A 23804-nucleotide genomic window follows, 5' to 3' on the forward strand; every position below is an offset into this window, starting at 1 on the left:
TGCGAGGCGAGGGCATCCTGCCCCCGCCGCTCCCCCCTCCCGGGATGGTTACATACAAAGGCTGCTTTCCAGGAACTTTCCAGGAACCGCATCATGTGACAGGACCCGCTCCGGCGCCTCCGCCGCGATCGCGGCCAGCCGGGGCCGACGCACCGAGCCGCCGCCCCTGTCACGCCGGGGCAGCGGTCGCCGAACGCTGCCCCGCGGCCCCCCCGCCTCCTCCTCCTCCTCCGCCCGCGGAGCCGCGGGCGACTCGCAGGTCAGTGCCCGGGGCTGCGGAGGGACCGGGCCGGCGGGGCCGTGCGGGGAGCCCTGAGGGAAGCGGGCGAGCGCGGGAGCTCAGCCGCCCGTCCCGGGGCCGGAGGGGCGAGGGGCGCCCGGCCTGCCCGGCGCCAGCAGCCGCGGGCACCTGAGCGCGGCGGCGGGGCCCGCCCGCAGGGCCGGGAGCGCGGCAGGGGCCGGTGCCAGGAGCTCTCTGCCAGGGACTTGCGGCGGCCGAAGCTCCTGGGACACCCCACCCTGGTCTCCACCCCCCTTCACCCTCCGGCGCTAAATACCTCGTTGCTACAAACAGCCAGTGCCCGCCGATGCGCGCGCCGATTTCCTCCCCCTCCCCCCTTTTTTAATTATTATTTTATTTTTTTTTTAATAAGCACGAAGCTGTTTTTCAGCGTAAAGATGGTTGATTGCGTCGTGGGTGCTGCTCGGTAACCAGCCACCTTTCGCCGCTGCCCCGGCGGCCCCGAGCCGACTTTAGAAAGAGACACACGCAGAGGAGGGGGGGGGGGGGGGGAAGAAAAAAGAAAAAAAAAGAAAGAAAATAGGGGAAACAAAGCAAAAGTAGCCGTAATAGTCTCACCCCGGCCCTTGGCTGACGGTCAGAGCTCCCTGCAAATTGCACGGGGGTGTCTGGGAGGGAGAATTGACGGGAGAAGGATTAAGGGGTGTCTTTTTAAAGATTTCAGAAAAGAAACCCTAACTTATAAAATAATAAAAGATAATATCTTTTAAAAATCGGGGCGGGAGGGGGGAGGAAGCCTTTGTTATCAGAGGGGTAGATGAATATGTATTAGGTTGGACTGTCTGGCTGAGGGAGCAGGAGCAGCTCCCCTGCACAGGGAAAGCTCCCACACTGAGACACTGCCTTCGGTCGCACTCCTCAGTAACGTCTGAAATGCAACGTTTCTTTAAAAAGAAATAAAAATAAGGGCTGAGAAAGGATTACAAAGCCTGAAGGATTTTGTAACAGTTATTGCTTATAATTCTTAAGCACCAGGGGAAATGAGAATTAATAGTTACCTTAAAATCAAGTTCTGTATTTAGTAACTAAGTAAATTAATCTGAGAAAAAAAAAAATCAACTTTGTTAAGTGAAATATCGGTCAGTATGATTTCATCTGTTTGTAATGCCTGGGTGCTTTTGAATTTAATTTATTCAGTTTATGAAAAAAAGGTGGTTTTAATCACTGGCAGCAGCACAGATTTAAAATGAGGTCTGAGGAACAAACACGGGCTTTCTTAAGCATTTTCAGAAATGGTTTAAAACAATTTAGGTCTTGAAGGTCGTTCTTGTTCCTGTTTTTGTCTGTGAAGTTCAGATAGCCTCAGATGCAGCCTCCAGTGATGGTTGTGGAATCCCCACTAAGTTTTTTATTGGATAGATGTGGAAAAGGGAGAGAATAGGTTTGTGCCCCTTGAAATTTAGTTGACAGTTCAACTACCTGTGACATGAGATCTTACAAAAAACCTCCATTACTTTTTCAGAATGGCACTGACTTCACTATGTTCAGAATAACAATAAAAAATAATACAGATCTATTTTTATTGCTAAAATAATTCTATATATGTAGGCAGAGAGCTTTTGCTCAAAAATATGTTCTTCTGATACCATAGTGTTCAAATTAAGGCTATTTCTTTGAAGTTCAATAATGCATCTTGGAGAAAAGGAATACGCCTTGTCTAGATGCAAAGTTGCTTTTTTACAGCTTTGCTGTAATTCTCTTTTCCTATGTTATTTTATTAATGGGATTTTTATGTGGATAATATCTCAAGACTTCCTTTGCTTCTGCTGTTTATTCGTCACTTGAAGTCGTAATAATTTGTTTCTAAAACCACAGCCGGCTGCTATAAAGGCAGAGGGAGGAAGACCACGATTTATGTGGTGAATGAGAAACAAGAACAGAAGAATGTAATAAATGTTTGTTACTTAAAAGTTCATATATTGTTATGAAAAAGGTAGCATAAAAATTAAATAGGCAGTATATCAGCAGGATCTTTCAGAAACAGAGTTCTATTATCTTTTTTCATGAGTACTTATGTCTCTTAAAAATAGCACTAAATATCTGATAAACTTACAAGAGTAATGAAATTCAAACTTAAAAACTGCAAATTGATCTTTAAATGACAATACTGGCACCTCTTAAGAGTGCTCTGGTTCACAGTTACCTTTTCTCTCTGCCTTGAGACGTCTGAAAATGTTATAGGTTTGGTGGAGTACATTTGTATTTCACTGTTTCTTTCAACAATGTTAGTTGCTCTTTTTCTCCTCTGTCTGCATGAGTCTTCCATACAGTCACAGGAGAGAAAAGAAATAGTTGTAAGGGTAAGAAAAGGTGACTAAATTAAATTACTTTTGGACTATGGGCTGTATGTAGTACATGAAACTAGTTAAAGCTACTTTTTAGCTTCTTTGGCACTGGGGTATTTAATACAGGTTTGGTCTGCGTGAAGAGTTTTACTTTATAAAAATCAGAATGGAGTAGGAGAAAGATGTGAAATGGAGAAAGAGAAAAGAAGGAGCAGACTCAGAAAACTTAGCTTTCCATTGTGTAAACAAAATAAGGTTTTTTAATCTGCCATGTAACAAACAGTAATTCTTCTAGTCACTAATACAAAAACTATATACAAGTGGGGATTTAAAATTTTTATGTACAATTCAAACCAAATGCTTTATTTGTCTTTAATCTTTGTGTTTTGGGGTAGCAATTCTAGAACAAATATTGCTGTACATATACAAATATGAATGCTTCTGAGCCAGTTTTAGGGGCATATCATCCAGCTAGAGATGAAAGGCACAAACTTTAGCAATCCCTATTTTTTTCCTGATACTTTCTACTATTCATAAATGTTGGTTCTGACTGAATATCATCCATATAGTAGATATTTTAAATCAAGTTTTATATTAGTAGTGAAAATATTAGCATTAGGAGCTCTTGACAATCACAAGCAGAATATATTGTTTCTGACAATTTCAAATGCATATGCTCGAGACAGGGAAGGATGAGTGAATTTATTTTTTATTTTTCCTTTAGGCAAAAATCCCTTTCATGACCAAGGAAGGAGGCAACAACATTTTTACAGTCTTGTGAAGCGCCTGTTACTAGAAATTATTTTCACTTTGTTCCTGAAAAGTATGCCAAGTTTACTGGTGAGCTAGTATGCTGATTTATTTATATAATATGATGTGAGCAGAGGGGAAGTAACATGCTTTTGACTCAGCTGATTTTGCTAGATTTGCTCCCATTCACTGAAAAGATTTACTGATTTATTAAGGTAGATTTACCTAGCTATAGGTAAGGGGAATATAAGAATATAAGGGGCCTTTCCTTGCTCTCTTCATCCTTAACTTCCCAAAGATGCAGGACAGAACATACATTATCCATGGCATACCATTTGGTTAGTTAAAATCACCTTCAGTTAAAAGGACAGCTATTGCTTATCACATACATCTACTAATTGACCATGTTTTGACAGCTGTTTACCTGAACTGGTCTAAATAACAATGTACAGCTGCCACAGTTTCTCCCTGTCCTGGGATTGCACTCTGGTTCTTGAGCAAAGAAATATGAATATTGAGCCTTTAGCTCCAGGAAATTGGAATGAGTTAATTGTAACTCCACAGCATGAACAAGGTCTGCAATGTGAACTCTTAGAGGATTTCTCACTTAGCAGTTAGGAGAAAGGTTTGATTATTTCGCAGAGCTCCTAAAACGTGCTAGATAAAACATAGAGAAAACAAATATTTTAGTGTATGGGATCACCCTGCTCTTTCCAGCTGCCTGTGGAACAGAATGTTTTGATGAAATAGATTAAGATTTATACCAAACAGTTTTACTTTTTACCAGCTGCCACTTTATTTCCTGCCATTTTTATCTATTCACACGTGAATGCTTTGCCTTTCTTGATAATATACACTTGTAAAGGACAACAAAAGAATTCAGTGAATAATTTCTATGAATCAAGAGGTGCCCTAAAAGGAAACCAGCACTTGTAATTTAAAAGTAAACATCAAAAGATGGCACCAAGAGAATAATACTCTGAAATAACATCCAGCTTCTTTTCTTTCAGAGACAGTTGATAAACAGAAGGACCATTCCCTTTGGTTCAATGGATAGGTAGACGGATAATCATTGACAAGCACAAAACTGACCATGAAGAGGTGGCATTTAAGTCCATCTCTCATCTCATCCTGTGCTATCTACTATCTAAAAGTTAAGGCCTAAACAGCATTGAGTAAGAGGTTACCTAGACACTTAGGATCTTCAATGAAGATAATTAAATGTAGTGTTTGCTTAATTTCTCCAATTTACTATTTACAAATTGAGGTAAAACAAAAATAACATAAAAATACTTTGGATAGGCATGTAAAGGAAAAATAGAACTTGGTGACGCAGGATACTAAGTATAAAAAAAAAAAAAGATCATTTACACAGAAGTTTTTTACTTTGTTATGTTAGGCTTCTTTATAAATAGCAGAATTCTGGTCTATCACTCTATTATTTTGTGAATTATCGACTTTCATGCTGACTGAAACTAGCTAAATATTGCTGCAAGTTACTGGAGAATGAGTTGTAAATATACGTGTTTTGATAGCATTTCCTTCTCATTCATGCTTCCTTCTCATGAACGTGGTAGAAAAAAAGGACTGGTAGAAAGGATCATTTTTAATACAGTCTTTTCAAACACCTACTAGGAGAATATTTGATATGGATTTTAATATTCAGATTATAGCATAAAATACTGTGACTGTAATATTTATTTACCTTTTTTGGCTGAGAAAGAGCATATAGGTGTATATACGCACTACACCTATGCACACACATGTTCAGAACCATGCTCCTTGAAGTTTTGGATTTTTTAGAGAAACATACACGCTTGGGGTTTTTTTCTTTTGGAAAAATCCTAGAGATAGCACAGCTGAAAGCACTGTGAAATCTTGCATTCTCCTCCTAGATGCTGCCAGAAAAAACAAGCCTTTTATGCTTGAGGAGGCTGGAGATGTTTTTCTGCCAGTTGCAAGTCCTACGCCTCAAAGTAAGAGAGAGCAAGTAATGTCTGTGAAAAAAGTTTTCCTGACAGACAGCATGAAGGCAGCTCTCCTATGCTTTGCCAATCCATAAGTAATAAAGTTCTTTTGTTGGCAGAGAGTCAGTTTTAAAGCTAATAAGGAAAACTAAAACAGGTGATGCAGTGGCTATCTCTAAAAGGGAGATTTTTTGAGTGAAAAGTAAAGTGAAGCAGAAACTGGGTTATGTGTCTCTGAATAAATGGCCTCCCATCAGAAAAAGATTAATTTTAAATCACTGTTCTAGTTCTTACATTTAGGATAGTTTAATTCACCCAGAGCTATTTGGCCTTGAGGATGAATTCCTACAATTAAGTGTTTATGATTGAAAGTGCTGCCATGGAGAGCAGACAGATGAATATCATTTTAAGAGTACTGTGAATCATTAAATGAGATGTAGAACCTTTTTCTGGGCATGACCCACTTTCAAATTTCAGGCTAAGGCTATAATAGACTTCAGCATAAGGCCTGACGTGTAGCTGTACTTATGAGTTTGAATAACAGGATAATCAATGTTTACTAATGTATTTATATAACTTTAAACTTCTTAAAGTTAATTGAAAATAGTTTGCCTGTTGTATGTGAATCTGCTGCTGGGCTTAAATACATTTTTCAGATTAGTACATTAAGTGTTAGTGTCAGGTAATGAACTTAACCTGCCTCTGATGTGTTGGCTTCTTTTGGCTCAAAATAGGCATGGCTGCTTTCCCTGGTTCAATATAAAGAGAGGCTGGATATGGAATGTCATACAAACCTGGACAGATGACAAGAAAACAGCACTAGCTGCCAGCTACCTTCTCTCTGTTTGTCAGGATTAGTGCTTGCTTTTTTGTCAGGATGGCTCAATGCATCATCCTGTACCTGACTGGCATACTGGGAGGACGTAAACTGAAATACTGGCCAGACAGGCTGGCAGTTTTTAGGCTCAGGAGAGGAAGCAGACATAGTGCTACTCTTTCTGGTTAAGGAAAGAGCATTGGTCCACAGCTTGCCTTTTCTTGGCACAGCCTGTCCATTCCCAGAATCGCTTGCTCCTCCTTTAAGCAGTTTTTCCAGGTATGTGGAAATTAAAGCACAAACAGCAGTGGATAAAATTGGACAGGGTGCTTGAAGCAGTATCCCCCCCTGCACTGTACCCAAAACCATCCTGTGGCTCTGACAGAGCTCTGCCTGCAGCAGAGAAGAGAAATTAACTGGTGCATCTCCTCCTTAACAACTTCAGCTTTCAGACTGGTGTTTTAAGAACAGCCCCAGTTTCAGTGTGGCTCAAAACTGCCATTGATCAGGAGCAGCCTCGTGAGCTGTTTGGTCGTGAGGTGGCAGTTCTGTCCTGAGGTGGGGGGAACGGCCTGTGGGGACAGTAATGACTCCTTCAGCCATCTGATTTTAATCCCTTACCATATGTGACTTGAAGTCCTTAGATGCCCTCTACTGCCATACACCAGAATTAACAGATGGCTCTGTGTAACCAAATTCTGATTTGCTTAAGTTTGTTGTTATCTCTCTGTCTTTATAAATGAAGAGAGGAGGGAAAATAATATCCATAATTTTTACAAAATATGCAAAGCATTTTCTAAAGTGTGAGTTTGGGCTAGACATATTTTCTGACTTTCAGTGTGATTGCCCTATATTTCAAAATTTAACACTAATTTTAGTAGTCTCTTTGGAGCTCATTTCTCTGATAAATTATCCCTCTGTGAATAAATGTGATCTGGAAAGACACCTGAGGCACAGCAGAATTTTTTCCCCAGCATTTCATGCCACATGATGCTAGACAGAAGGAAGCTGCAAAACCTGCTGCTGTAGATCAGCCTTTGTTCTGGTGAGGAAGGAAAGGATGCATTTAGCCATCAGACATATCTTTCACGTAAGACAGAACAGCAGGTAAGAGTGTACCTAAAATGGAACAAGAATGAAATTTCAGTCCTTCCTTTGCCTGTGTTATGACAGATTTTGTGTACTGGCAGGCACAAAGCAATCCTAAGTCAAACAGAACTAATCTTGGAGGAAATCGCTCCCCAGGCTCTTAAGAATCAAGTGGCTCTGTGGTGCTTGAGCTTTAGCTGCGTGGGTTTCCTTCTAGAAGGAAAAGCCAGCAAAACAATCCCACCTTTAATTCCCTGTCCCGGGTTCCTATTGCTGATTTGACTGGGTGGGTTTGATCTAAGCAGCCATATTTTGTGTACATTTTTAAACATGCCTTACCTTTCCTGAGGAGAGTATTATTTCTTTCTACTCTAGGTGTTTGCTGGTGATGTTACAAATAGATGCAGGTGTGGCAGGAGGGAGCATGAGCTTTCCAATGGAACATGTGACAGCAGGGACCTGTTCCAGGTAAATGGAGGACACACAGGAGGACCTCTGCCAGGCCAGTAAAAAACTTGAGCTCATGAAGGATGCAACTTTCACACTGTGCTTTCTTTTCCCTCCAGTACAGTCCTCTGCTTTCAGGTACTCTGGTCTAGAATATGCTGCTTACATTTTTCAGGAGCTTTTATAATTTTTCCAGAACACAATCTCAAACTAACGTAACTCCATAGCAAAACCTTATTATGAATGGGGGCTTTGTTCTTGGAGACTATTTTTGAAAATGCCAGGTTATCAGTTAGCCATTGCATAAAAGGCTGAAACATGAATTTGTTCATATGCCTTTGTTTCAGCATATTCATTCCTTCAATTCCTCTCCCCACTTTCTCCAAGAAATACATAGAGCTCTTCAAGTTCTAGCAGGTGGGCTGTATAATGTTATTATATAGGTAACAAACCTAGAAAGCTTTACCAATTTATACCACCCAACAATGTAGTTCATTGCATGTATTTTTATTAGATCCTCACTTTCCTGATTTCTTTAAGGGCATTTCAGTTTTTCAGTGGCTTTTTTTCTTCCCGTATCCATTGGGGAGTGAAATCATGTGTCCACAGAATGTAAATAACAGCTGTTCCTACTCAATTTGCATTTATATGCTTAGCACTTAAAAATAGCTCATTTCTAGAGGTTTTCACAATCTATTCAAAATTTCTTCTTAGTCAGAGGTACTAGTGAGATGTTAATGAAATCCCTTTGGACTGGCTGATCAAAAAGGCGCAGCAACAACAATGAAATTCCTCAAATAACTGATCAGTTATGCTCCTGAGTTACATTTCAGCAATCAACTGAAGTATGTCTTTTAAATCTCCTTGGGCATTTTAAGATCAGTTCCTTGGGCTGCTCTAATTGCTCTAAGGGGGGCTAAATACACCAGGTAAGGAGATTAATGGCTAAAAAAAATCTCTGCTGAACTGATAGTGTATTTCTAGCAAAATTAATTTATCATACAAGAACAGCTAAACAGGGGGGGAAAACCCAAAAACAACACCTGGCAAGGTGTTTTCAAGGGAGCAGCTTATTTCCCAGTGTCACAGATCTTTGAATAAACAAACCCCTTAGGCCCTGAGAATAACTGAAAAACAGGTCTTTGGTTTTTAGACTACTATTTTCTTCTGTTGACATTTCATTAATCCTAAAGAGGATACACATTTTTATTTATTAATGCCTAAATGAAGATTTTAAGAATTATGTCCAATTACTGTGGGGTTTTTTCCTCCAGAAAACTTTGGAAGCCTTTCACCTCATTATTTTGCCAAGTGTCTCAACTTGAACCATTTCTTCAGATTTCTTTGATCCTCTGAACTGAAAATTACAGAACAATGACATTTAGTGACCTTTGGTATAGTTAATTTACTCCAATGTTGACTGTGTACGAGGATGCTTGCTCCTAAATCCAGATTTGTTTGGTGTTACAGAAATGCACTTTCTTCTCTGCATATTTGTTTATTCAGAATAAAAATTCCTTTATTTTTACAGGAGTCTCAGCTGGGGCATCTCTGGAGACTCTGGACTGGTGACTGAAATTGTTTAGAAAAGACTAATTATGTGTGTGAATTGCTGCTATGCATAAACCTGTGTCAAACTTGGTAAGACTCTGGAAAGACAAAAGTAATCTAAGATCAGGTCATCTCTAAAAATGCTGTGGGTTCACACTACCTGATTTCAGAGGGCAAGCTTGTATTTCTAAATTAAAAAAGAATGTCCCTGATGTCAAGAAGGACTTATACTGGGAACATAAGAGGAATATATATGGCTTATATTCACTAGCTGGGCTAGTACCCTTGAAAACAGATTACCATATTCACATTCCACAGTCCTTGGACTCTTTCTGGTGCCCCTCTAGACCCAGTGTGCAATTCTTCTTTTTCTGTGTTATCTTTCAGTTTGAAGTTCGTGAAATGATGGGAAGCTGTCCTGCAGCCTGTGAGAAGGGTGCTTTCCTAGCATCAAAGTGAGGGTACGTGTTGTACGTTCTGGGCTGCGGTAAGGCTGGAGGGCACAGCCAGCTTGGGTGGTTCAGAAGAGCACGTCTTGTGGAGTCAAGCAAGATGTGACCTTGGGAGTGCTGCTTGGGCTGCCCCTGCAGCAGGGGGAAGCCACTGCTTTCAGGAGGGCTTGTGGAACAGGGGGAGGCAATGAGAAGGAGCAGCAGCGGGCGCTGAGCTTGCTGCCAGCCTGCCACAGTAACAACATGCCCCGAGGGATCCTGAACATCTCTCTGCTGCCTGCACCACCTCAGGGGTGGTAAAGCCCAGGGTCCTGGTTTCACCTGACACAGTTACACACGTATTTCCACTGCAGAATAAATGCAGCACTGTTAAAGAAATACAAGGCTTTTCCTGCATAATTTCCACAAAGTCGTGAGTGAAAATCTTGGTTGTATTGAAACAAAACACTCACCTAGTTCTAACAATTCATTGTCCCTGGACTGGACAAGGCATGGCTCGGCACTGTGACCACTGCTGCTCTTCTCTTCACAGGCCATTGTGTCACCTTTCAGCCTTACCAGTGGCCTCTTTGGGCTCACTTCAAATCTTTCTCCAACAAATATGGCCACATAAAGTCAGTGAATTGTAACCCCATGTAGCAAACACACTGCATGTTTCTTTCAGTATTTTAATACAAATATATGCTCTAGAAAGGGATTTTCTCCATCATTTTCCTTACCTCTGCTTATGATGAATTTCCCATGAATTTAATTTGCTCCGTGCTTCTACTCTGGATAGAAAATCCTTTTTTCTTAATCTAGTTCTAAATTTTGTGGAACTTGCTACCACTCCATCACTAATGGCAGGATTTTTACTGTAGAAAAAAATGGCATGGGGGAAAGGGAATTCTGTAAACATCTATTCTTGGAAAATAACCAATGGACCCATACTGAAACCAGTCAGTATTAAAAATTACAAAATAAATTTTGAAAAGGATATGAAGCCTTATGCTGCTTATACCAACCAAACAAATGTTAACTAATTAAGGGTCAAGGAAATAATTTTCCTAGCATTTGTTTACTATTCAATAGAAATTAACAGTTTGTCTTAACTAAAACAAAGGTGAAGACCACTCTTGCAGCACAGCTCTGATGCAGTGTAACTCCTACAGACACTGACTTCAGAAAAACAGTACTTAGCATATTATTTGTTTAAACAAATCAAGCACATTTGAATGAGAAACTAGCAGTGTTTAAAACAAGAAACTTCAGCAGTGTTTGAAAAACTTGGTGCTAATGACTAGGAGTGTTTAAGAAACACTAATCTTTGCATGAAACTATTAAGCTCTGTTTTGTTACCATTAGGGAGTAGGAAATACATGTTTGTACAGGAGGGTCATGCTTCAATAGTTTAATCTTTTACTTGGGTTAATTTTTATTCAACATGGTAATGGCTTAGTGCAATAACTGTTCACTGTTCATTTAATTTTCCCCTAACTTTCATGGTCAACATTTTATTAGTTTTAGCAGAAGAGATGCTTAAAAACAGTTCTTGCAGATTTTTTTTTTTTAATCATCTCACATTTTGCTGGTAGGGAGATCCTTTTGCCAAGGAATTAAACTTTGGTAGCAGTCAAAACTGGTCTTACTTAAAAAGGTAAACTGTCTCTGACCTGACACTGTTTTTCATCTTGACAAGGAGTAAAGTTGAATATAAGCACAACTTCTTTATGTATTTAAGTTTCATAAAGACCAGTTGGCAAAGCTTCTTAGTTCTATTGGCTGTGCCAACATCTTGTATTATCTCTACACAACGAAAAACTTTGTGATACATTGATTATCACTTCTCACCTACATTATGGCCCTTAATAAAGTGGTATGTCAGGCCACAAACTTCTATTTCTCCAGAAGCCATGAGATGCAAAATTGCTGACCAAACATGCTGTTTAGTTCACGCAGCTTCCACATACTTCTCACTGTCTGATCTGCCATGTTCCAAAAGCTGTAGTTCCACACAGTGGAACTAACATTCTGTATCAATTGTATTTAAAGTTTCAGATAATCCCATGCAAATTTCCCAGTAAATCATAATTTATCGTGTTTGTTTTTGCAGAAGTACCTAAAGGTAACAGTTGAAATCATAGGCTCCTTTTATAAGAGATGCCAGAAAGATACATAAATAGCTTATTTCTCCAAACAGCTTATTATTTTTAGCATTAGAGGCTTGATTAAATACAAGAGAGATTAAAATCTCATAGTGTACATTTACAAATTAAATGTGTGAATTACTCTATATAGAAAACCAAGAGCTCTTATATACAGACTACATGCTATTGAAAGCTAGCAGAAACACCAAAAATATTTTTATCTGAATTTTAAAGAGTATTTTGCATAGATGTGCTCCTAAAAAAAAAAGAGAGAGAAAGGCCCCAATACCCAATATAGATATCTGAATCTCATCTTCATGCTTCCTTCACAGAAAAGGAAAATGCATCTCCAGAGAACAATTATATGACATATTCTAGACAATAAAATATTAAAATAAGATCAACTGCCTAGTGCATGTGCTTTTTCTGTGCTGACTGACTATAAGAGGAGCCTGTGAAGATTAACTCAGGTTTAGATGTCTAATTAATATCTGTCTCAATCTTGGAGATAACCCCAATTTTTATGTATTGTAGGTACACAATTTATTCCTTTATACTGGTGACTAATGGGTTTGCCCTAGATCAATTTTGTTATATTGTAGCATTAAAATAAAAGATACATCTATTACAGATGAGGAATGCAGTCTACATCTGTTTGATCTCTCCATTTTATAACTTTGTATTGACTTTGAGGATGGAATGAACATGTGAGAAATTACAGCAGAGAAGCTGCTAAAATTCATAAAGACTGGAGTAACTGAGATATGCAGTGCTGGCCCTAACAGGCAGTCAGTACTGTGACTTATGACCCACCACAACGATTTATTGTGGTACAGCAGAATTTGGACATGACAGGTGAAGTTCAGACCTATTTCAACAGCAGCAAGAGATGTGTTTCCTATAGAACTTAACAGCTGGAGGGGTGGGGAGGGAGGGAAGGAAGGATGGGTGGGCGGATGGGCAGGGGGGTAACTGCTTCCTCCGCTGTAGTCATGGGGAAGTGAAACAGTCATGACACTTGTCACATGGGTCCCATTACTGCCCCACTCGCGACTCATTTTTTCCCCCAGACTGGAATGGTGGAGCTTCTTTTTGTCTTTGAGACACCCTACAAAACTTAAAGCAAACAGGCAAACCCCCTTTGACTGCCAGCTGGGGAGCTCCTTTCCCCGCAGCGGTGCGGAGTGTCACCGCGGGAGCGGGGCTGGAGCTGCCCGCAGAGCCGGCGCGCTGCTGCTGCTGCCTCCCGGCGGTGCCGCGCAGCACCTCCGGCAGCACACACCCAAGGGAAACACCCCGCCTAAAAGCACCCGAGTCCTTTTAATCTGGGCGTCATCAGAGGAGGGAGAAGGATTCTTTTCACTAAGGCACCAAGATTAATTGAACTGCGGTTGAAATGGTCCGAATTCCTGTTCGGGAGCACTGGAACAGGCTGCCCGCGGGGGTTGTGGAGTTTTCTCCTCCGTAGCTATTCCAAATGCACCTGGCTGCGTGCTCGTGTCACCTGCTGCAGGTGACCCTGCCTTAGCAGAAGCACTGGATGATGTGCTCTCCGGAGGTCCCTTCCAAACCTAACAATTCTGTGTTTCTGTGAATTAAAGCAACATTTTTGATACGTGAACGAAACGGAGTTTTCCCACAGCATGCAGGACAATCAAGGCCTGGGGAGACTTTTAGCGACACATTTAAAAAACAAAAATCCCTCAGTCAGATGTACCCAACTGTCTACAATTCACAGCAACGAGCCTAAAACGCTCTGGAACACTCAGTAGCTACTAGATACAAAGCAAATGGCTAAGTGCCCAAACTTGGAAACAAAGTGGCAGAACAGACTTAACATTGCAAATTTTAAGCAACTTAAGTTTTCAATTACAAAGAGCAAGGGCAACAGAATACAGAAATCCCAAACTAATTTTCTAATTTTTTTTTTTTTTTTAATAGACACAGAACAATAATCAAGTGGATGAAATCTGAATTCCAAGCTTTCAAGTGAAGAGAAACAAAGACAGTTGTTTGAGACCTAAGAAACCAGGAAGAGAGCTTCAGATTACGGTGAGAGTAGTATTTTAATTGTGTCATGCCTTGGGTAACCTAGGAAAAAGATTTACTAAAAGAAAACAGAGTAAGATTGAAAACAGCAACACAATGCAAGGAAAGATTGTTTTAAAACATCAATGTTATGAACTAATAACAAAAGGGCATAAGGGTACATGTAGTGATCATGTGTTTTAGACAGTTTCCAGCCACCAGTCAGAAGAAGAAGTACTTTAAAGATAGCAACTAAGCACATCATAGATTTTTCTCTCTCAAAATGCCTGAAAAGCATCCAAAAGTATTTGGGAAACGTTATTTCTACAGTGATTGTGGATGTTTGATCACAAACAGGGTTTGACTGGCAAGAACAGACAAATGTCGTAAACGAACGTTTATCTGTAAAGCATGATTTCTTAGCAGCATTAGGCAGCAGTAAGCAAAAATATGGGGAAAACATTGGGAGAAAATAAGTTTAAATTAGTCCAAGGATATCTCTTCTTACACTGAAGTCAAATGGTGACGAATTAGGTCTCAGCATTCCAAATATAAAGGGGACTCAATTTTATGCATTGGAAAATAATAAAACACTACATGAGATGTAAGCTCACTTATACACCAGAGTCCTTACCAGGCACCACAAACGGATGAACGTACCAAAATTTGTTGTACTTCAAATTACTACAATCTATTAAAAAAATAATATTCCTGGCAGAAAAAGCCATGCTTATGTTCATGCGATTGAACTTACAGAGTTAAGCAGCCATCCTTCACGGAGACCCCACGGACATGACTTCACAACAGCAGATTTTTTACGTGAGCAACATACTATTAATAGGGAGCCACAGTAATTTGGCTGATGTTGGCTTGAGCACGGACTCTGATATCTTATAAGCACAACAGAGCAAAGGAGCAAAACGATTTCACGCTCTGCCATGATAAACCATTATCAGCTACCCCGCATTCACTTAAAAATGCACTGACACTAGTTTTCTGTAAAAATTTCCACAGGCATTTAAAGGCAGTTTTTTGCACACATCCAATCTTGCTTTTTTCACAAATAAAGGATGTTCAAGGGAAAAAAGGCTGTTCAATAGTATCTTTAGAAACTAACAGTTTCTCAGCTTCTCAACTGAGAAGATGAGTGGTACTCAGCTTCTAGCAAAATCTGTAGAAAAACACACACTGGCAAAATGACACTAGACTATCAGAAGAAACAAACCCTTTCCTAGGTTATCCAAATTGCTTTGGAAAGGAAATGCAACAAAAATTATGATGTATATGAGATAATTATTTTCTGATTATTTAGAAGGATCTACTAAGAAGGCTTTATGAAGTCACTGGGATCTCTGCAGTGGCACAATGTTCTGAGCTAGCCCTTTCTATCAGAGGGCTGATGCCTAAAACTGTAGACTGGAACAAATGTTTTTTTCCCTTTTCCTGAAGGAAAAAAATGCCACATGACAGAATATTACAACAGGAAGTAACATTTATGCACTACAAAATGCAATGAAGTAGAATCAGACCAAGTTTTTTAGTTTAAAGCATTTTATGTAATAAAGGGTCAATTCTTCCTTCTTGGTACTCTACGAAGAGTGGTGATTACCTCGCTGATATAAACAACTATTGTGATACATCTATTCCAACTTATGAACACAGCATCCTTACTGGGTGGTAGGTGGGGTGGGATTAAACAAACAAAAATCCCCCCCATCAACCACAAAGCACACAGTTCTCAGATATTTGAGAATGCTTGATGACTTAGGAAGGGCAAGTTACTGTATCTTGGATGCTAAAAACTAACCAAGTTGGCCAGTTTTCCATACACAACAATAGGCTTAAATACAGTCACTTGGCTGATGTAGAATTAAACATGGAACCAGGTATCTTGCAAGTGTAAGAGAAGGAAAACTATTTGTTTTCACAAATACCTCATATATTTTTCATAAATACTATTTCATTTATACCTCAGTATTTAAGCTCACCTGCAGTTACTAGATTCCTTGAAGAAAAAAAAATACTATCCTACTCAAAACAATCAAACCCTAACACGTCCATTTCTAGACTTCCCATTTTGACACAAGACTTGTATGGATTCACTTGACAAATGATGAGCCTGACCTCTTGAATTTAATCAGAGCTCTCCAACCCTGTTACATCCTATTCTAAGACTAGTTCATTTGGTGACTAGGAATGCACAACTGCTTTCACTGACTTCCTGTTTTGTCAGTGCCCTTTTGTTGTTTTTAGTAGAAAATAACAGTGAAATCAAATTAAGCATGTTCTGTTACAGCCAAATGTGACACTTTCTAAAACTTTTATTTCCAATCAAAATTAACAGCAAAGTCCTGATGAACAAGAAGTTATTTTTGCTATCGGTCTTTAGGAGGATTAGGATTCTTGCGTCTTCTATGATACCTAAAAGAAGAAAAAAAAGGTTGCAATGAGTGCAAGCTGTGAACAGCCTTTATTTTTGTGGTATTTCTGCCCCCACTGAGTGATCTGAGGTTACACAAGGAAGTGAAATATGAGATACATGAGCACAATCCATCACCATTCTTTAGATGTCACTCTGTTGTTTGTGGAGTTACATAATGCTACTCATTTCTATTGCTACATCTGCTACAAGCACGCAATAATCCCATCAGTTCTACAGCTGAATAGGCACAAAGGCTGCTGTTTATTCTTAATCCTTTGTGTGAAGTTAATTTTATTACATGGTCACCCTTCCCTTTGGCTAAAATGATTGCTATAGAACAAAGATATTCAAAGGAGCTGTGCCAGACTTTATGTTAAATAGTGTAATATTTTGCTGAAAAACTAAAAAACAAATTCTTCAGAACAAAAAATGATCCATACTTTCCTCTTAATTATGTTTGTTAAACAAGGCAGATCCTGTCTGATCTTCATTAAAGTGATAGCTACCCTTTGGTCATAAAAGTCCTACCTTTCCATTCCTTATATCTACTCCCAAAGCAAATTAATTAAATAGTTTTCTGTGGACAACAACAAAAAAATTTGCCTGTGTTATGTCTCCATAGCTATAAAATTAGCAGCTATTGAAAGATGGCATACCATGGAGTGGAAAGGAGTAACACCCACCAGAATGCTGCTTGTTTACATTAGTACACCTGAATGTCCAGAGTTCCTCTTTAAGCTCAGTCATGTATATGTACATCTCTCCTCCACCTCAATTTCTGAATACGAGGCACAACAAAGAGCACTTTTCACCACTCCAAATGAAAAACCTCTACTACTCTCAAGTCTGAGAATCATCCCATTGAGGTTACTAAGGAATAGGCAATGCATGCTTCCAAGCTGTGTTTGGTTATGTCCATTGAGGGTATTTTACATGCTAGATTCTGTCATGGAACTTTAGTAAATGACTCGAAGCAGTAGCTAACTGGATGAATGAAAAATTTCTACACTGTTTCATATTTTACCAAAAAAAGTGGCAAAGGCTACCAAAGGAGCAGTGTTTAAAAAACCTCCTCATTAAATACAGTCTTCCATTTACCCAACACTGCATTGAAAATTTTATGAAGTAGCCCAAATGCTAGAGGTACCTTGTCTGACATTACTCATCCTAGGCTGAATCTGGTCATTAAATTATTCCTGTATGTCCCTTTACTTCCAAAAGGAACAAACAAATCAAAAAGAAAATACTTACTGTCCCACAGGATACCAGCGATGTTTTGTTGTGTAAAACATTTTGCTGAGCTCTTCAATTGTAGGACCTCTACTGTTCTTTAGCTCTTTTTCATTCAATCTGGATTTTAAAACTTGATCGAGGTTTTCTTCTTTATTATTCACCGGATCTGGCCGTGGTATGGGCTAGGAAAACAGTAATGTATATCCTGTTTCTGCTTGTTTTATTTAATTGAGAAAGTCAAAAAGCCAAGCTACATTAGAGTAATCTGTAATGCTATCTAACAGCTGAAACCAAAAAATGCAGAAAAATACCTGCAACTGCACTGACTCTTTATTATCCCTGCCTTCCCACCCTGAATGAAACCACAGCAGCGTGGAGCAGATGTCTAGACATACCTACTTACCCTAGGGGCTACAGCTGATGACTCTACCCCTAAAACCAGCATTCTTGTAGTCATTACTGCAGACCTCAATCCTACAGTTCACTACCTGAATCATCAACTTCAGTTCTACTAAGACAAAAGTATCCACACTATTCCCAGTCAGAATTCATAGCAACCATCATCATTGCTAAAAATCTTTTAGAGGACATGTACCTTTGAGAAGAATATCACTTCCTAACTTTTTATGCAACAGGTAAGACCAAGTTGTTTGTTTTCAATTGGAAACGTAACTACTATTAGAAATATTTTAATTTGTTTTAGCCTTTTACACAAGTTTTTCTTGAGGTATGTGCAACTGAGAGATTTGAAAATACTGCTAGGTAATCTGCAGGCAAAAAGTGCTAAAATGATTTAGGTTTCAATGGAGAAATTTCACACTGGGTACTGCAGCAACACAGCTGCCAGCTGCAGTATTTTACTAGCACATGAGAACTGGAAATTCAAACAAAAAGTGTACACTAGAAAGATTTATCTAGGTGTTAATCCACAACACTAGATTTACTTTCGTCAATGTAAAGAACACACTGACAGTACTACTGATAGATAAAAACCAGTATTTAAAGTTCTTTGTGGTTTTTACAAACTCAGTGCTGAATGGAATTTAAAGTTTGTGTTGAAAACAGTAGCAGCAGTTCTCCTTTGTATTCTCTTGCCCAGTAGGACATGTGAGCCATAACCTGCATTCCCATCATCCTCTCTGAGTAGCACCCATGTAGACAGACACTACTTTCTCTGTAGTGCACAAGTGTTCTAGTGCCTTGTTCAATTCTACTAGAGCTACTGTATGCTGTCATATCTGAGCTCTTCTCACTCTGCAACCTTCCCTCAGTTCAACTAAGAGTAAATTCCTCCTCGTGGCAGCAGCTATATTCATCAGTCATTTACTTCACAGATATGCTGATCACATACTAAAAAGTATTTCAAATTTAAAAAGATGCTCTAAAGACTCAAACCTGTAAACTACTAAATGCCTTTACAAGAGTAAGAAATATAAATGTACACACTTGGACATACTTTTGTATGCTCGTATGGAATCTCAAGTGAAGGGTGGTAGCAGACAATTGTCTTCAAATCGGATGTCACTGCAAGTTCCACTTTGCTATAAAAATAAAAAGAAAACCTCATAACTTTCAGAAGTACTGAACAACTGAGAAGCCCAAGTCCCAAAGAAAACTGGATTTGACCCTGCATTTATGAATCCTTAATAATCTTGTATAAAATAAGGGTCATAAGTATTTGATCCAAACCTCCAATATTTTGTTTCCTCAGTTATCTTCCTTTTTCTTTTTCAATGGAGAAGGAAAAAAGGGCTAAAATAAATTATTAAAATAGCTGGAAATATGATTTGGAAAAAAAAATCTTAAAAGACTGAAATAGTTGCATATAAAACTCTAAACAGATGAGGATAATGGTCTCTAGGACAACATGCCTTCACAAGATGCACGGCATCTGTAATGAAGTAACAGCAAACAAAGCTTGGTTTGGGGTTTCATCTTTTCTATTACATAAAAAATGCTGAACAAGAAGTCTTACTGAGAGTTTCATTGTGACAATATAACTTTTCTCACTTTTCTTCCCCTTCCCATGACACATTAAGCTTCCTAAAACTGTGGATGACATGAATTCAGTGTTTCTCACTATATATCTATCAGCTTTTCCTATTTCTACACAGGTTCCCCGTGCAGCAGCACAAAAATACTTTGTCTGAACAAGCATCAGTGGAAATGACCACTCTAAGCTAATTTTGCTCTTCCACAAACAAAACTGCAGGGGAACTGGGGTCATCCACATGTTTATACTGAGTCCTGAATGACTTTTCATTATATTGAAACTGGATTACATTACATTACATTAACTTCACAATCATTACTATCATTAATTTTTACTTTAGCTAAAATCATTACATATATCCCATATTGGCAATAGATGTGTTTGATACTATAATATGATGACTTCACAACAGAGAGTTGCCCTGGAATAAACATTACATGAAAAGGCCACACATCAAAGCACGTTTACATACCAATTGTAGTCTTCAGGGAGAACTGAGAATGTAGATTTATGGCAAGCATGATACACAGATCCATCTGCAATAAAAACCCAAGTAAAGAACTCTGATGTAGAAACAGAGCTGTACCAAATTAAGAATGTTTACATTCTCAATTTTCATTCTGTTTCAAGTCTTAATCAGGGATAATAATCATATTCAGTTTTAGATTAACATAACCCACACTGTCTAAGCAGAAGTTCATTTTAGTACGCAGCTTTCTAGCAGTGCAATAAATTAAAAAAACCCAAACCAGTATGCAGGCAGTTACAACCTATATTTACCTTCCTAGTTGTATTGTTTTCCTGAGTAAAATCACTGTATGAACAAAATACCGATAGAATTCAACATTAGGAAATATCTTTTATATATGTAAAGAACATTACCTTATAACTTAGAGGGAAGATCATAATTTCAATCACAGCAATATTTATTATAAAGATCAAAAGGAGGGGGGCTCTGACTGGATATGTAGAGAAATGTTTTCCTCATGAGGACAGCCAACCAGGGGGATTGAGACCCAGGCAAGTTTGTGAGTTCTCTGTCCTTGGAGATTTCAAAGACTCCGCAAGCCCTGAGCAACCTGATGTGACTGCAGAGCTGACCTTGCTTTGCACAGGAGCTTGGATCACAAACCACTCAAAGTCCCTTCCCCATGGTTTGATTCCCATTTTTTTAATAGAAAAACTTAGGTTGGAGAAGACTTTTAAGATCATAGAGTCCAAACACAAGCCTAATATAAGGTGTTCAATAGTCCCTCACACAGGAATCATCCTGTAGGCATTACCTTCCACAACAATGCAGGTATGCACGCCTCAGGTGGGCCTGGGACGTGCCTAGAGCTGATTTCCACTGAGAACCCACTTCCTTTATTGCCAGAACATGACATAAATCCACATGGAAATTTCTGTGTCCAGTGAAGCTTTTTCAACAACTATGCTTTTAGAACAGAACTGTGATCACAAGAAACAAGTCTTCACATGTTCTGAGCTTTCTCTTAAGTCATAAAAAGGCATCAACTTTATCTGGCATTATTTTATTTAGACCATCTTTTAATACAAATAGGATTCTTCATCGATGCTCCTAGCAGAGCAAGAGAGCATTCATTGTGTCAAGACTGCAAAGGCTGAAAAAACCAAGAAGAAACTTTTGTTTGTAGCTATTTTCCTCTCAGAAATATTTTAGATGCAAATTCTTAAAATTCAGAGTTACTGTTAGCACTTTCACTCTTCAGTTCTTCTAATGAAACTGTTCTTAGGTATTAAGCAGTCAAGTTATGGCAAATTATATGTATTTCTTCCTAAAATTTTTTTTCCCTTCCTTGCCCACCTACCTCTAAAATGTAAAATGTCTATTCTATTTTCTCCATTACTGTCTTTTCTACCACTTTTACTATCTTCTCTATGTCTTCCTATTGATGTCTAAAACATGGACAAAAATCTAAGAAATAGTACTGTCTGTTTCTATTTGTTCTCTGTTTATTTTAGGTAATTATTTTACTATAGCCTTTTCTCACCACTTTTCTAAGTCTGAAAAAATAAATTGAAATCTTCAATCATAATCAGTGGTAAAAGGGGTAGTATTTACAAGCTAATCTATAAATTTGGGGAGCGTCCTATTTGGACCATGAAGGCTTTAAAAGCACAAAAAGAGAAAAAAACAAAAAAAGATATCCTTTACTATTAGAATAGAACACAGACTAATAGACTAGATTCTGTTCAAATAGAAAAATCACTTCCATGCTTCCATTACTTTAAACAGTACAGGAAAGAGGCTCTCAAGGAACAAATTTTAATATAGGATCTCCACAATTCCACGTCACTACTTACTCTGCAGTGGGACCTGCTTACAGGTTGCTACTGAACGCATCCGAAAGAGGTGGGACCACGCAGATCTAAGTGACATTGCCATGCTGACAGCAGAGAGGAAACCAGTCCTGGACAAGATGGAACTCAAAGAACTTTTTCTCTGCAGAACACCCTCTGAAAGAAACCAGTTTCATAACTATTCAGGCTACAAAAGACTAACAATTAAATTTCTTGAAAATCTTAAGGAAAAATAAAATAAAATCTGTGCAACATAATTCTTGTCAATTGTTTAGAAGTCCTTATCACTTAAGATGTACCTGTCTCCTTAATAGTCAAAAGTAGCACAAGACTTTATTTACTGAGAGTCTTTGAAGGTTCAACTTAAAAAAAAAAAAGCTTCCATGCCTGTGCCTTCTCACAGGCTTTTCTGTTGGTACTCACCCACCTAAAATTTGCATCCTTCCTTCTGCACGCTCCATAAAATAGCTCATGAAATGTGCTTTTCTTGTTCACAACATAAATATCATCACCCAGTACAAAAATAGAAGTACTTATAAACTACACTTGCTGTAGTGAAAAACCTCTCTAAATGCAGCTAATTGGCTTCATCCATCTCAAAAGCAATACACCTAAAAACTCAAAAACACCATTTAGAATATCTTAAATGTTACCCAAAATTTCGCAGTAGCAGAAAGACATCTTATGTTTTCATTGTCTAGTGAAAAATAACTGCTTTAAATAGAAACTTATAATGAAACCTAGAAAAATGTAAAAGTTTAGGGATATACATATATATATATAAAAGAAAAATAACAAGAACTCTTTAAAAGTACTTCGTATTTTGTGCTTCAAAACATCACCAGAAATGTGCATTTTCCAATTTCGACATATAATTATTCAGCACTCTTTTTATCTGTGCCAATGCTGCTCAAGTTAGGGTACCACCAACACCCACAGAGCTGCTCACAGCTTGCCCTCAGAAGCTCATTTACAAAAAGGGTGCGAGGAACGCGGCGGATCTGGGCCCAAGGACGAGGGTCAGGCACCAGCCCGTTCCCAGCCGCACTCACTGCGCGGACCAGCTTGAACAGGAACATTCCCATCCCTGAGACAGGGCACAGGAAACTGCGACGCGTGTGCCAGCAACACGCGGCAACACCAAACCTGAGGCTTAGAATTAAAGCAGATGTTTAGCATTTAAAAAAAAGGTCACTAATCCGTCAAAGCAAGCAATAGAGTACCCGTTATAACAGTCCTGAGCGCTCCGCACAGGGTTCAGCCCCTCCGAAAAGCGCGCAGAGCCTCTCCCGGCCTTGCCCCGCGCCAGCCCCGCCGGCGGAAGCGGCGCCGCGCGCCCGTTCCGGCTCCGGCGGCGGCTCGGCGCGCGGCACGCCGGGACTCGCAGTGCGGCCCGGGAGGGGCACCGGCACCGCCCTCAGCCACCTCCCCTTCCGCCCTCAGCCGCTCCGGCGCCGGAGCCGCTCCGCCGTAATGGGGTGGCAGGAAGGGCTAGGCCGGGCCGGGGAGCAAGCGGATGCACAAACACAGATTTACTGAATCAGTTTGGTTGGAAAAGACTTCTGAGATCGTCCAGTCCAATCTTTGAGCCATCTACACCTTGACTCCTAGGCCGCGGCAGTAAGTGCCATGTCCGGTCATTTCTTGAATACCTCCAGTGATGGTCAGTCCACCATCTCCCTGGGGAGCCTGTCCCAATGTTCAACCGTTGTTCCTATGGAAAAAATTCCTCGTGATGTCCAACCTGAACCTCCCCTCCCCTGAGGCTGCTTCCTCTTGTGCTGTTGTCCACAAAAACCCCGATTCATTTATTACCTGGTGTGCAACAAGCCAATAATTAGCCACTGTGGACAACACTGTCACAGGTTGTCCAACCCCCACCTCATTACAACCTCTTTTCAGGTAAATGTAGAGAATGACGAGGTTCCCCTGAGCCTCCTCCAGGCTAAACACCCCCAGCTCCCTCAGCCACTCCTCATAGGGACCCTTGGTCACTCACTGCTCGCTCTCCTGGTCCCTGT

General features: G+C 39.6%; 1 protein-coding gene and 1 long non-coding RNA gene across 5 annotated transcripts; one reads left to right on the top strand and one right to left on the bottom strand.

Moving 5' to 3' along the window:
- The first annotated feature begins 124 nt into the window (after positions 1-124).
- LOC131591453 (uncharacterized) lies at positions 125-21949 on the top strand. Of its 4 annotated transcripts, none has more exons than XR_009280375.1 (7): positions 125-259; positions 3311-3426; positions 5232-5312; positions 7585-7677; positions 9595-9668; positions 13727-13837; positions 21810-21949. It is a non-coding gene; the product is annotated as an uncharacterized LOC131591453 (long non-coding RNA). The 4 variants fall into 4 exon arrangements; XR_009280374.1 differs by lacking the exon at positions 5232-5312 and adding an exon at positions 9188-9297; XR_009280373.1 differs by lacking the exon at positions 5232-5312.
- LOC131591452 (large ribosomal subunit protein mL42-like) lies at positions 16117-21913 on the bottom strand. The gene is made up of 5 exons (XM_058862174.1): positions 21787-21913; positions 19934-19997; positions 18925-19009; positions 17487-17650; positions 16117-16234 (listed from the first exon to the last, which is right to left on the bottom strand). The coding sequence occupies exons 1-5, from the start codon at positions 21866-21868 to the stop codon at positions 16189-16191; spliced, it is 441 nt and encodes a 146-aa protein (XP_058718157.1). The 5' UTR covers positions 21869-21913; the 3' UTR covers positions 16117-16188.
- Positions 21950-23804: the final 1855 nt, after the last annotated feature.

Source organism: Poecile atricapillus, chromosome W, assembly GCF_030490865.1.
Source record: "Poecile atricapillus isolate bPoeAtr1 chromosome W, bPoeAtr1.hap1, whole genome shotgun sequence".
In the NCBI taxonomy this organism is placed as follows: Eukaryota; Metazoa; Chordata; class Aves; order Passeriformes; family Paridae; genus Poecile; species Poecile atricapillus.